The sequence below is a fragment of the Protopterus annectens genome, chromosome 8.part0 (genome assembly GCF_019279795.1).
Source record: "Protopterus annectens isolate FY-2018-M chromosome 8.part0, PAN1.0, whole genome shotgun sequence".
In the NCBI taxonomy this organism is placed as follows: Eukaryota; Metazoa; Chordata; order Ceratodontiformes; family Protopteridae; genus Protopterus; species Protopterus annectens.
Window position 1 is genome coordinate 1,831,914,588 of NC_056741.1, and position 12,074 is coordinate 1,831,926,661.

The 12,074-nt window shown below is 41.5% G+C and overlaps 1 protein-coding gene across 1 annotated transcript in view; it reads left to right on the forward strand.

Annotated features, from left to right (window-relative positions):
* Positions 1–12,074, forward strand: part of LOC122808571 (alanine--tRNA ligase, cytoplasmic-like) — an 859,981-nt gene that overhangs the window by 668,864 nt on the left and 179,043 nt on the right. The window contains exon 12 of the mRNA XM_044079527.1: positions 3,001–3,185. Within this exon, the coding sequence (XP_043935462.1) occupies positions 3,001–3,185 (185 nt within the window). The remainder of the gene's footprint in view (positions 1–3,000; positions 3,186–12,074) is intronic.

The window sequence follows — 12,074 nt, forward strand, 5'->3', positions numbered from 1 at the left end:
CTTTCCTCATGCCTTCTCAATGAATTGTTTTCCTGGAGTGTTGGATAGACACAGTAGAAAGGATGCTGTTCTGCCAGAAGACAAAATTCTGACTTATTAGGGCATTTTCTTTGATTTCTTGTCTTCTAGACAAGAGCTCAGCAAGAGAGTTCCTCAAAATTGTACGTGGCATCAGTGATCCTCGTCATACCACTAGTCAGACTACATATGAGACAAATTCAATGGTACTTGATTGTTGGATCCAGCACAGTCATTACTTGGATTTCCAGGTACTGGTACTGGTACTGGGTCTTCTGAAACAGACTGCAGTGGTGGAAGAATCAACTGTCTCTGAATCCAGGAATCTTTTCTCCAGACCCCAGTTTAATCTGTTTAGACAGACTCTTCAGATTTTGTTTGGGGAGCACTGTTTGTGGGAGTTCAAGGCTTGTGGGGTCTTCAGGATATGCCATAATACATAATTGTAAAAGAGATGTTGGCAGTGTTTCATGCTTTAAAAGTTCTTCACCAGCTGTGGACTCCTTGTCCTCTTCTAGTCGTCACAGATAATACTACCATGATGTGGTACTTGAGTAAGCAAGGGAGTACAAGGATGTACCATCTTTGCCAGTTGGCAGTTATGGCCTGGGAGCTGGCTGTACAGTGTTCTGACTCTTCAGCCCTTGTACACTCCATCAGAGCAAAACATAGCTGCAGATAGGTTAAGCAAATCCTGGGCAGACCCTCATAAGTAGAAGCTTCTTGTAGAAGTCTTCCAGGACTTGATCCATATGTGAGGGACACCTCAAGTAATTCTATTCATCTTCCTTCCAAACAGACAACAGAACAAATTGTTTTCAATACATCCTTGCAGCTGTGCTTGAAAGACAGACTGTCTATTGTACCCATGGTTGGGAATGGTCTTGTATACATTTCAGCCCTTTCCAGTGATTCTCAAGAACTTCTAACGATTTAAAAGTATTAATAAGGATATTGTGGTAACCCCCTTTGGCCCAGGCAAAGTTGATTCTTCATTTTCATGGAATTGGTCAAGAGCAATTACCACAAGCTTCCTTGCAGACTGGATCATCTCACACAGCATCAAAGCGAATTATACACCCCAACTTAGAGCAATTGCAACTGATTCTGTTTTGATATCATTTAGTTGCTTGTTCCACAAGGATGTGCAACAGATAGTTATGGAGACGAGAAAACATGCAACAAGAATCTTCAAGTTTACAAGTGGAGGAGGGTTTTCTAGGTGGTGCCTAGCCAATTACAGAGTTCCAGAAAGGGTTTTGATTCATCTGGTTTTGAAATGTTTGTGTGAGCTACTTAGAGATGGTTTGTCATATGTTTCTATCAAAGTGCATCTTGCGGCCATCTCAGCTTATCTGTCCACAAAAACCCTTATTTTTGTCTTCTTTTTGTGATCAAATAGTTTATAAAAGGTTTGTAGCCTTTTTGAAGATTTTAACATTTGCCTGCGATATGATTGTTTTTGTGTGTGTTTTTGATTTATATTTATATTTGTTTTTGGCATTTGAGGCTCAGGTCATGACTGAAAATGGTCAGCTGACCATCCCACCTGCTCAGTTAATTATTGCAAAAATGAAATTAACACATTTATTTTAACATCCTGCTTGTGAATGTAATTTTTTTATCCAGTTGCGTCTTGTACCACAGTTGCTGAATTTTCCAGATCTCAGGTTTCAGTAATTCAGAGTAAAAGGCACACTTGTTTAGGTGGGTGGGGTAGCAGAATCCCGGTAACCAACCAGCCTGCCTTTGTGCTGCTGCATTGACTTATTCATTCCTCTAGGTCTGTGGGCTTTACTGTGATTCTGTTTCACTTGGCTCCTAGAGGACCGATTTGAGCAGGTGGACACCATTGTTAGGCTAGGCAGACAATCAAGCACATACCCAACCTACCCGAAGGTCCATAGGGCTATCATATGTGCTCCATCCTTTCTCCTCCCTAGCCATGATATATTTCTCTCTGCATTCAGCACTGGGAGAGACATGCCTAACATGCTTCTCCCATCCAAGATAGACACATACATCCTCCATATCTGTACCATCAAGGGCTCATGATGCTCAGGGCTTCATCCCTCTAAAGTGTTGCTGTTTTTTTTATTTAAAAGCAAGTATTCTCTTATCCCTAATTTAGTACAAAATGGAGTTAGTATAGTTATTAACTCCAAAGTGTAATAGATAAATGCTTCACATTTTCTGTGTGTGAAAGGGGTGCGGTACATCATGGAGTGTCGCACACTGGCAGCCATGATGGGTGTGTTTTTTTTTTTTTTGTTTTTTTTTAATGGCCCTAATACCTCCACCCTCAAGTGGCTAATGAGGGCAGTTACATCACTGTTTGAGCATTCTGTGCCTTGTTTTTGACATGTGCATACGAGCACACACATGGCTCATGATGACTACTGTCACTGGCTTTGTATTCAGACCACATCCCCCAGGCCTGCAGCCATTTCTGTTATGTAAGCTTTCACTTGCTTAGTTGCAAATCAGATAACAAGGACCCCCAAATTCCTTCCTCAGAATGGGTAACCCAGGTAAGGTGTTCACTCCTATCCAATCCTATCCTCCCCTGCCCCAACTTGTCTGGCACTATAATGTCAGAAGTGGGTCACAGTCAGGGCTTTATCTCTTGACTCCACAAAGCCAGAAAAATTATTTTAAGTTGTGCTATTTAAATATGTATTGTAAGATGGAGCTGAAGAAACATAAGCAAAGCAGCTTGTTGGTGAGATTTTGTTATAGATGAAAGTGGCACATGGAACAAATCAGTTTTCAAGACTGACAGTGTTATAAAAGCATTTGCTTTAATTATTTTTGTGGTTGAAGAAATTGTCTATAGCTTTCTGCATTGAGTGATGTTACAGAGCTTGTGCATTTGATAAAATTAATATAGTTAGCTATTAAAGTAATTGTGAGTAATCTGTTTATTTTCAGTTTTACTCTCCTGACTGCTTTAACTGTTCTCTTGGCTTCTTTCACTTTTAGCCTGTTTATGCCAAGGATGCGCCATTGGCAGTAGCTAAGGCCATTCAGGGTCTTCGTGCTGTGTTTGACGAGACTTATCCTGACCCTGTACGTATTGTCTCCGTCGGAATTCCAGTGGAAGATTTACTAGCTGATCCATCTGGACCTGCTGGTTCTGTCACTTCCATCGAGTTTTGCGGTGGAACGTAAGTTATAGTGCCTTTATTCTTTTTTTTTTTCTTTCAAGAAACATCTTTATCAAATTTTTACATATTGCAAAGGCAATCTGACATTTATATAAATGAAAAACTAATAAAATGACACCGCTTTAGTTACAAACATACATCACAGACACCATTGAAACAACTGTAGTTGCAAACATACTTCACTTATAATCTATCCAGTCATTGTCAGTTAAGCAATTATATGGCTCATTCAAATCCTGCCTCTTAGATCTCGTCCCTTGTCTGTATATATTGTTCCCACATTCCCCTTTTTTCTTGTGTAGCTTGCTCCTTCCCTTTTGTAAAGATCCCAATTCCAGTTGTTTCCCTATTACTATATTCACTACTTCTAGTAAAGTTGGCCAAGACTTAGATTTCCATTTTCTAGTAATTGCTTTTTTGGCAGCCACCATAATTAGACTCAGCAAGGCTTTACTATGTCTAGGTAATTCCTGTTCTGTATCATAGCTCAAAAAACAATCTCCACAGTCAATCCTATCTGCTCACCCAGCATCTCAGACAGAGCAGTCTGCAGGGAATCTCTAAAGCCTGCCAGCTCATTACACTCCCAAAAAATATGTTCCCAGCCACCTCTTTCTTGCCTGTCACACATACCTCTCAACCTCTTGGAGCAAGAAATCTAGACAAACCCATAAATAAAAGTGGGACAAAGGCCCCAAAATAGGAACTTTTTAAAATATTGTTCTTACAAACTTAGAAAGTTTATAGAATAACAGGATGTCCTTCAAGAATGCAACTGCAGCCATAACATATGGGTTGTCCTGCCTCAGGCAGCCCTCAGTCGGCCGGATTCCAAAGTCTGGGTCCGACGTCGGCTGATGTCGCATTTCTCTCCGACGTCAGAGCAGCTGGTGTACATAAGCATCAGCCGACGCCATTTTCTTCAGTCTTTCTTGCCGCGCGGTGCCCGAAGCAGAAGCAGTTCGCAAGTGCCGGTCGGTCAGCTCCTGTATTCTTGAAGTCTGAAACTCCAGTGTCTGTCATTATTTTCTAATTTCAGTCTTGAATGATTTGCCAGAAAACCACAATTTTATGAAAAACAGATCAAAAATATGAGGCACAAATCTGAACATTCTGCAAAAAATGCTGTCACACCTCCAGCGTTTGCTATCCACCTCAGGAAAAAATTCTTTGGAGTCTACTTGGGGTATAAAAATATCTATATAAACACTTCCGGGCAAAGATCCTAAATCTTCTACACTTTGTTGCATATTTGGACTATATACATATATCCCCCATTGTCTCTTTGAAATGCTTATCCAGTCTCTCTTCCCAATCCTTTCTAAGCTCCTCTGATTCTTAATTGTCATGCAGTATTTTATATGTTTTACTGATTATTCATTTTTAGCAACAGCTTCTGTTCTAGATTCTATTAAAAACACTACCAGTGCTGGTCTTTCATTCAGGAGCCTCCTATTTCTTTCTGTTTACCTATATTCTGATATAAATATTAGCTAGGGAAGGCAGTCTCTCACCTGCAGTTCAAATATAATTCTTGGCCTCTTCCTATTCTATTACCTTTCCCTTTCTAGTTATTTACTCCCCATACCTTGGTTCCTTTGCCAGTTTTCTCCAATGACTTCCAGCCCTCTCCTGCCTATTTTTGGTATCCCTAACCACAGTCACCCCTATCAGCAAAATCTCTTTTCACCATTCTCGTGCTGGTTTAGTTCTTGGAATACTCCCTGCTATTTTATGAATATAATACTCTGATTTTTATTGTTCTCCTTAAGAATCTGTATCCAAAATCCCAATCTGTCTTTATTTCTTTAGCTTCCTCCCTGTATCATTATCATTCCTTTCCACTTTGAATTTTAGTTTTCTGCTTGTGCTATGTGTAAGGGCCTTAACTGTGTTCCTCTAAAATACCCCCTTAAATTAGGTAACCTAGTCTGCCTTGTTCTATTGGAAAAATCAGCTTATCCCACTTGACCCTTGCTATCTTCCCTTCTCAGATAAAATCATTCCACTCTTTTTTTAATTGCTACCCACAGCTTGTCTTTTGGTTAATAAAAATATCCCTGACCTGTGTATAAGACTAAAGGGACTAAAAACATTTTAATGGACTGTATCTTAGTATCCAAACCTTCCAGTTTCTCAATTTTTGTATTATCTTCTGTTTAGTCTCTTCCCACATATCCTTAGCTGCCGTAACACAGTCATTTCTAATCAGTACTCCTAAATACTTCATTTTATCATGTCCCCATAGGTATGGATATCATTGGACCAATTCATGTGTGGGTACATAATTTACAGCTCTTGCCTTTGTTTAAGCTTCATTAATTTTGTATCCTGAGAAGATTTGAAACTGTCTTAAAATGTTCCACAACACCGTAATGTCCCTTTCTGGTTTTGTCATGTATAAAATATCATCTGCAAACAGAGCCAGCTTTTCCTGACTACCATACCAATTATATCCTTGAATTTGAGTCCTTTATATTCTTTCCAGTGGTTCTAAATATAATGCAAACAAGAAAGGGGAAAGCAGACAACCCTGCCTGGTTCCTCTACTCAAGCAGAAGTTATCAGAGAGGACCCCACTCACTTTAAATTTAGCCTCTGATCCCTCATGTATACTTCTAATCAGCCTTATAATTGTATCAGAAAAGGCAGATGCTTCCATTGCCATGCTCATGAAGTCCCAGTCTACTCATCAAATGCTTTCTCTGCATCAAGGCCCACCAATAAAAGTGGTATTTTTTTACATTCCTCTTCCCTCTGGGTCACCAGTGTTCTATTAATATTGTCAAACATTTGCCCCCTTCCACAAAACCACAAGGGTCCATATCTGTCAATTTTGGTATCACTTTTGCCATTCTTTTAGCCATTATAGACATAAACAGTTTGTAATCATGGTTTAGTATTGAAATGTGCTTGTATGAAGCTGGATCCGATGGATCTTTACCCTCTTAAGTTATTACCATTACCACTGCCTTCTTCCAGGATGCTGGTACTTCTCTTAAAATACTGTTAAACAAAATCTTCCAGATCTTTATCAGTTTTTTTCTTCCATGCTTCCATAAGAATACCATGTATTCCCGGGAACTTTCCAGTAGAATGGTTATACATAGCCATTTTTTTATCTCATCTCTTCCTATCCTAACTGGTAGTAATTGAGCATCGTTTGCCTCTAACCTTGACATACTTAATTCTTCCATAAACATTTCTATTTGTACATTATGTTGACTTCCATATTTTTGTGCTTTATACAAACTTTCATACCGTTTCCAAAATATTTCTAATACTTCTACAGGATCTCTTATTATCTTTCTTGTTATAGGCTCCCTAAGCTTGGTAACAGCCACTTTCTGTTGCCTGAGGTGTTGTGCTAAACGTTTTTGTGCTCTAGAATTATAATAAAAAAAAACAGTTGTTTAACAGCAATCTTTCTAAACTCGTGCATATTATCGAGGTAATCCCTTATTTTCTGTTAAGCATTCTGCAGATGTTCATCGTGTTACCCTGCTGCAGTCATCACACATGGGTTATCCTGCCATCAGGCGGTCCCGCAGTCGGCCAGAATTCCAAAGTCTTGGTCCAGCGTCGGTTGCTGTCGCTTCTTCCCTGACGTCAGTGCGCCAGGGGTATATAAGAGGCATCCAACGCCGTTTTATCCAGTCTTTCTTGCTGCGCGGTGCCCGAAGCAGATCGCAAGTGCCGGTCGGCCGACATCCGAGATTTTCGAATCGAATTTCAGTCCGAAGTCTTCAAAAGCTAAGTACCCCGTTGGGGAACCTTTTCTTGCCTCAGTCCAATGTCAGAAAAAGTTAACAATTGTATTTCTTGTGGGAAACAAATACCTCATAAGGACTTTCATTCTTACTGTATACCTTGCCTAGGCCCAGACCACGATGTCACTGGTTGTCAGTTTTGTGCTAGGTTCAATAAGCGAACTGTAAAGTGACGTTTTGATTTCGCTCGACACTACTTCGGTAGGAAATTCAATTACACTATGCCGTCGGAGCAACCGACAACCAGCGTGCATAAAAAACGCAAAGATAAGGACAGGCAGCCTAGATCCAAGCCAAACTCTGAGGCCTCGGCTGGCCCGGTCGCCGATTCTCCGGTTTTCATCGAGGCGCCTACGCAGCCCCTGACGACCGCAGATTCGGAACCCCAGACCACTTTAGATGTTCTAACAGAGAGTACTAGGCCGGCGCAGCCATTTCCTTTAGGCCCTACCGACAGCATTACAGAGGGAGAAGCCAGTGCTATGGAAACGCCTTCAGCTTCAGAAGGTGTCTTCAGACAGACGACTCTCACTATAAAATCTTATGCTAAGCTTAAGACTCCTTTAAAGCCTAAAAAGGCTGTTCAGTCCCCAGTTCAAGGCCCCATGCCTAAGAAACAGATGCTTAAAATGGCTGAAGATTTAATTACTCTGATAAGGGGCTCCCAACCCCCCCACCCTCCCCCCGACAAAAGGCCAAGGCAAGAGGAGGAGTGTGCCTCTTGATCAAGTTTCTGTTTCCTCACACTCCTCTGAGGAGCAGGATTACACTTTCCCCCCTTATGAAGATTATGATGCTGAAGACTCCATTCCCTCAGCATCTCCCCCTGAAGGTTACTCCTTCGGGGAAACCCTTCATATCATGAGGGAACACTTCCACTGGAAAGGTCAGTACTACTCTGACTCAAAGAAAAGACTCAGAGAGTTTCTTTTACTACCCCAGCACAGACCACTTGCTATCTCTCCAGTTTTAGACATTGTGGATGATGTCTACTTGGAATCTAGTCTAAATCCAGACTCTCTGCCCCCTGCTCCAGCCAAACCAGACAGATATTATAGAGTACCCGACTCTCACAAATTCCTTTAAAAAAGCCCAGTTGCTGACCCAGAGACAATCTCTCAAGGTCCCAAAGGGGCTAAGGCTTCTATGGCTAAAAATCCTGTGCCCTCTGAAAGGGACTCCAGAGCACTAGATAGGTGGGGGAAGAAGGTTTATACCTCAGCTGCTCTTGCTATGAGAGCATTAAATTGTCAATTCCACATGCTGAAATATCAGCAATTCCTAATGTCTCAATTAAAGCAAAAGATGAGCACACACTCTCAGCAGTCAGAATTCAAGGAAATGCAGGATCTGCTGCACGCAGCTGAACAGGTGGGAAAACACACTTTACAATGTGGATTTGATTCTCTAGAAGCTTCATGCAGAGCAGCTGTTACTGGGTCTGTCATACGTAGACATGCTTGGTTGAAGGAACAAACCCTGCCTGATCATGTTAAAGCAAAATTACTAGATGCACCTTTACAGCAGGATGTCTTATTTGGAGTTAAGGCAGAAGAGGTTTTAAAGAAAATGGAGGATAAGGCAAAGTCTATGCAGACAGTCAAAGATTTCTTACAGGTACAACACCCTCGCTTCAGCAGAAATTGGCCAACAAAAAATTGGTCTTTTCCTGCTTCCGACAGACCACAGAGGGGCAAATACAGACGCCCAAGGGGCAGAGGTCAAGCACAAATCCCTTACAAACCTCGTCAATGGGGCACTGCAACACAAAGGACAGGAGAAGCCAGGCCCCAAACTAATAGGAGACAGACTCAATGACTTAACACTCAATGTGCCAAGAAAAGCTCTCTTGGCAGCTCCCTTGGGAGGAAAATTAGCACTTTTTGCAGACAACTGGCGCATAATCACAAAGGACAAATGGGTCCTAAACATTATTTCACAAAGATACAGATTCCATTTCCACACTTTGCCAAGGAGAAAAGAAATGCCAAACCTGCCACCAAATCAATGGGCAGAGGCACACAAACAAATTTCAGCTCTCATGGACATGAGAGCCATTCAACTGGTACCTACACAGGAACAAGGACAAGGATTTTACTCAAGGCTCTTTCTAGTCCCCAGAAAGGACAATGCATGGAGACCTATTCTGGACCTTTCAATTCTAAACACCTACTTGCAAGTTCCAAAATTCAAGATGCTAACACTACAGCAGCTTCTTCCCATGTTGGGCAAGAAGGCTTGGCTAGTAACGTTGGACCTCAAGGAGTCATACCAGCATGTCCCTATCAGACAAAATTGCAGAAGATACCTCCGCTTCATTGCAGGTTCAACCCATTACCAATTCTCTGCACTGCCCTTTGGCTTATCTAGTGCGCCCAGGGTCTTCACAAAATGCCTGGCACCAGTAATTGCATACTGTAGACAGAGGAATTCAAATATACCCATACCTGGATGACTGCCTCATCCAAGCAGAAAGCAAGGACATTCTCTTACAACATCTGGCGTTTGTCAAAACACCTCCTAAGTTGCCTAGGGTACACAGTAAACGAGAAGAAATCAAAACTAGTGCCCTCACAGACCATGACATTCCTGGGTGCCAGCTTGAATACAACGGCCCAGATGGTTTATCTCACGCTAGAAAAGCAACTACAACTAACTCAATACTTCAAAATAATGGCGGCAACAAAGACCCAACTCCCTGCAAGAAAAATTCTGCAGGCCTTGGGATTCATGGCATCTTGCATACTACTAATACCATTTGCAAAACTGCATATGAGGAAATTACAATGGTGCCTGAAAAGTGTATGGACTCAACGCAGCCACAGCTTGGAAACAATGATACATCTCATTCCCTGCCTACAACAGGAGTTTCTATGGTGGTCACAGGCATGTCACCTCAACAAGGGTCAGCCTTTCACCATACCCCCAGCCAGGCAAACTATGACAACAGATGCATCGGACTATGCCTGTGGGTCACACATGGCAGGACAGTGCGTTCAAGGCAAATGGAGTACAGATCAAAGAGATCTGCACATCAATCAAAAAGAAATGCTAGCTGTACAGAATGCACTGACAGCCTTCAAGGACCTCTTACATCCAGGACAACTCATAATAAGGACAGACAATACCACAGTAATGTGGTACATAAACAAGCAAGGGGGTACACACTCCTATCCTCTATGCAGGCAAGCAATGAACTTGTGGAACACAGCACTGACTTACCAAGTTCAATTACAAGCTCAATTCCTGCCAGGAAAAAAGAACACATTGGCAGACGACCTAAGCAGGAACATCATGGATCCTCACAAGTGGAAACTGTATCCACAGGTATTTGCAATGATAACTCAAAAATGGGGACTCCCAGACATAGACCTCTTTTCCAACCCCCAAAACTATCAGATATCGAAATTCTGCACAAGGACATTCCACCCTCAAGCTTGGAAAGTGGACGCACTCTCATTCACTTGGAAAAGGTTGACAGTATATGCCTTCCCTCCACTGCCCCTTCTAACAAAGGTGCTGCTGAAAGTAAGATTAGAGAGGCCACAAATGATTCTCATTACACCAGACTGGCCACGCCAGCAACGCCAGCATTGGTATCCAATCCTAAGGAACATGGCCCATGGTCCACCATGGATTTTACCACAGATTCCTCACTTGCTCACCCAGCAAGACAATCAGATTCTACACAGCCAGCTCAAGACTTTAAACCTGGCCGCATGGCAAATTATCTGAACAACCGGCCAACACCTTTTCCCAAAGCTGTTATGGATGTCATTCTGGAGGCCAGGAGGCCCAGCACCAGGAAAACCTATTCAGACAAATGGAAAAGATTATGTGCCTGGAACCAGGCCAAAGACCAAAATCCACTTGATCCAAACATTGCTCAGATTCTGCAATGCCTAACTGAGATGTTGCACAAAGGACTTTCCTTTTCATCTATTAAGATCCATGCCTCAGCAATTTCAGCTCATTACAACACAGATCCTCCTTTATTCTCGCATCCACTCCTAAAACAGTAACTCAGAGGGGCTAAGAACATAAGACCGCCAAGGAGAGCACCAGCACCTACTTGGGATCTCAACTTTGTCCTGGGAAAACTTACACTGCCGCCCTTTGAACCAGCTTTTTCAGCTGATTTAAAATTTCTTTCATGGAAAACTGCCCTGCTACTAGCCGTAACCTCAGCAAGAAGAGTCTCAGAGCTGCAGGCACTAATGGCAGTAGAACCTTTCCTTATTTTTCACAAAGACAGAGTCTCTCTACGAACTAACCCTTCCTTTATGCCAAAGGTGGTATCCACGAACAACAAAAACTTGAACAAACTTGTAAAAGCACGAAACACGAAGAACCAAGCTCAAAGACCGAACAAGCAGATAAAATAAGAAACTGATTTATTTAAGCGCTTTCGGAAGAGTCAATACCCCTCCTTCTTCAAAATATATAAATGAACAAACGAGGTGCAGGCAACAAACCTTATTTAAAACCAATTAAGGCAATCAAGTGACAGTCTATTACCATTGTTACTTAACTCATTTAAAACAACCTGTGCAAATCATCAGGGCGAGTAGCAGCCTACTTATACTACAAGCAAACTGCCACAGCCCAAAACTTAAAAATAGGATACAAGTACAATAAACAACTTAGAAATATAATATAATATAAATAACTAATTTGTTACATAAACATTAAGATATTTGTAAAGGACTCATAAAGCACACATAAGATGAGCTTAGTCCCTATATGTCTTACTTAACAAAACCAAATGCATTTATCTATCTAAGAATTCAGTATCTTGATAATCACTAAAAAATGTTATAGTGACACTTAAAAGCCTAACATGACATTAAATACCTATACTGCTAAAAATTATAGCTAACACGATACTGACTTATTTAGGTTATCTCTTTAATGCTAATTTTTTTAAAATGCATGCAATAGAAATTTGTTCATTTAACCCTGGAGGGAAGCTAGCTGCAGTTTTAATTTGCCACTGCAGCTCTTCTATCTCGAGTTGAATCTGCCATGGACCTGTAAGCGGAGCATCATCTACCTGTTTTAGTACTGTAAACCTAAACTCATGACCTAGATGTTCATTAATATGGCAAGCCAGGGCATT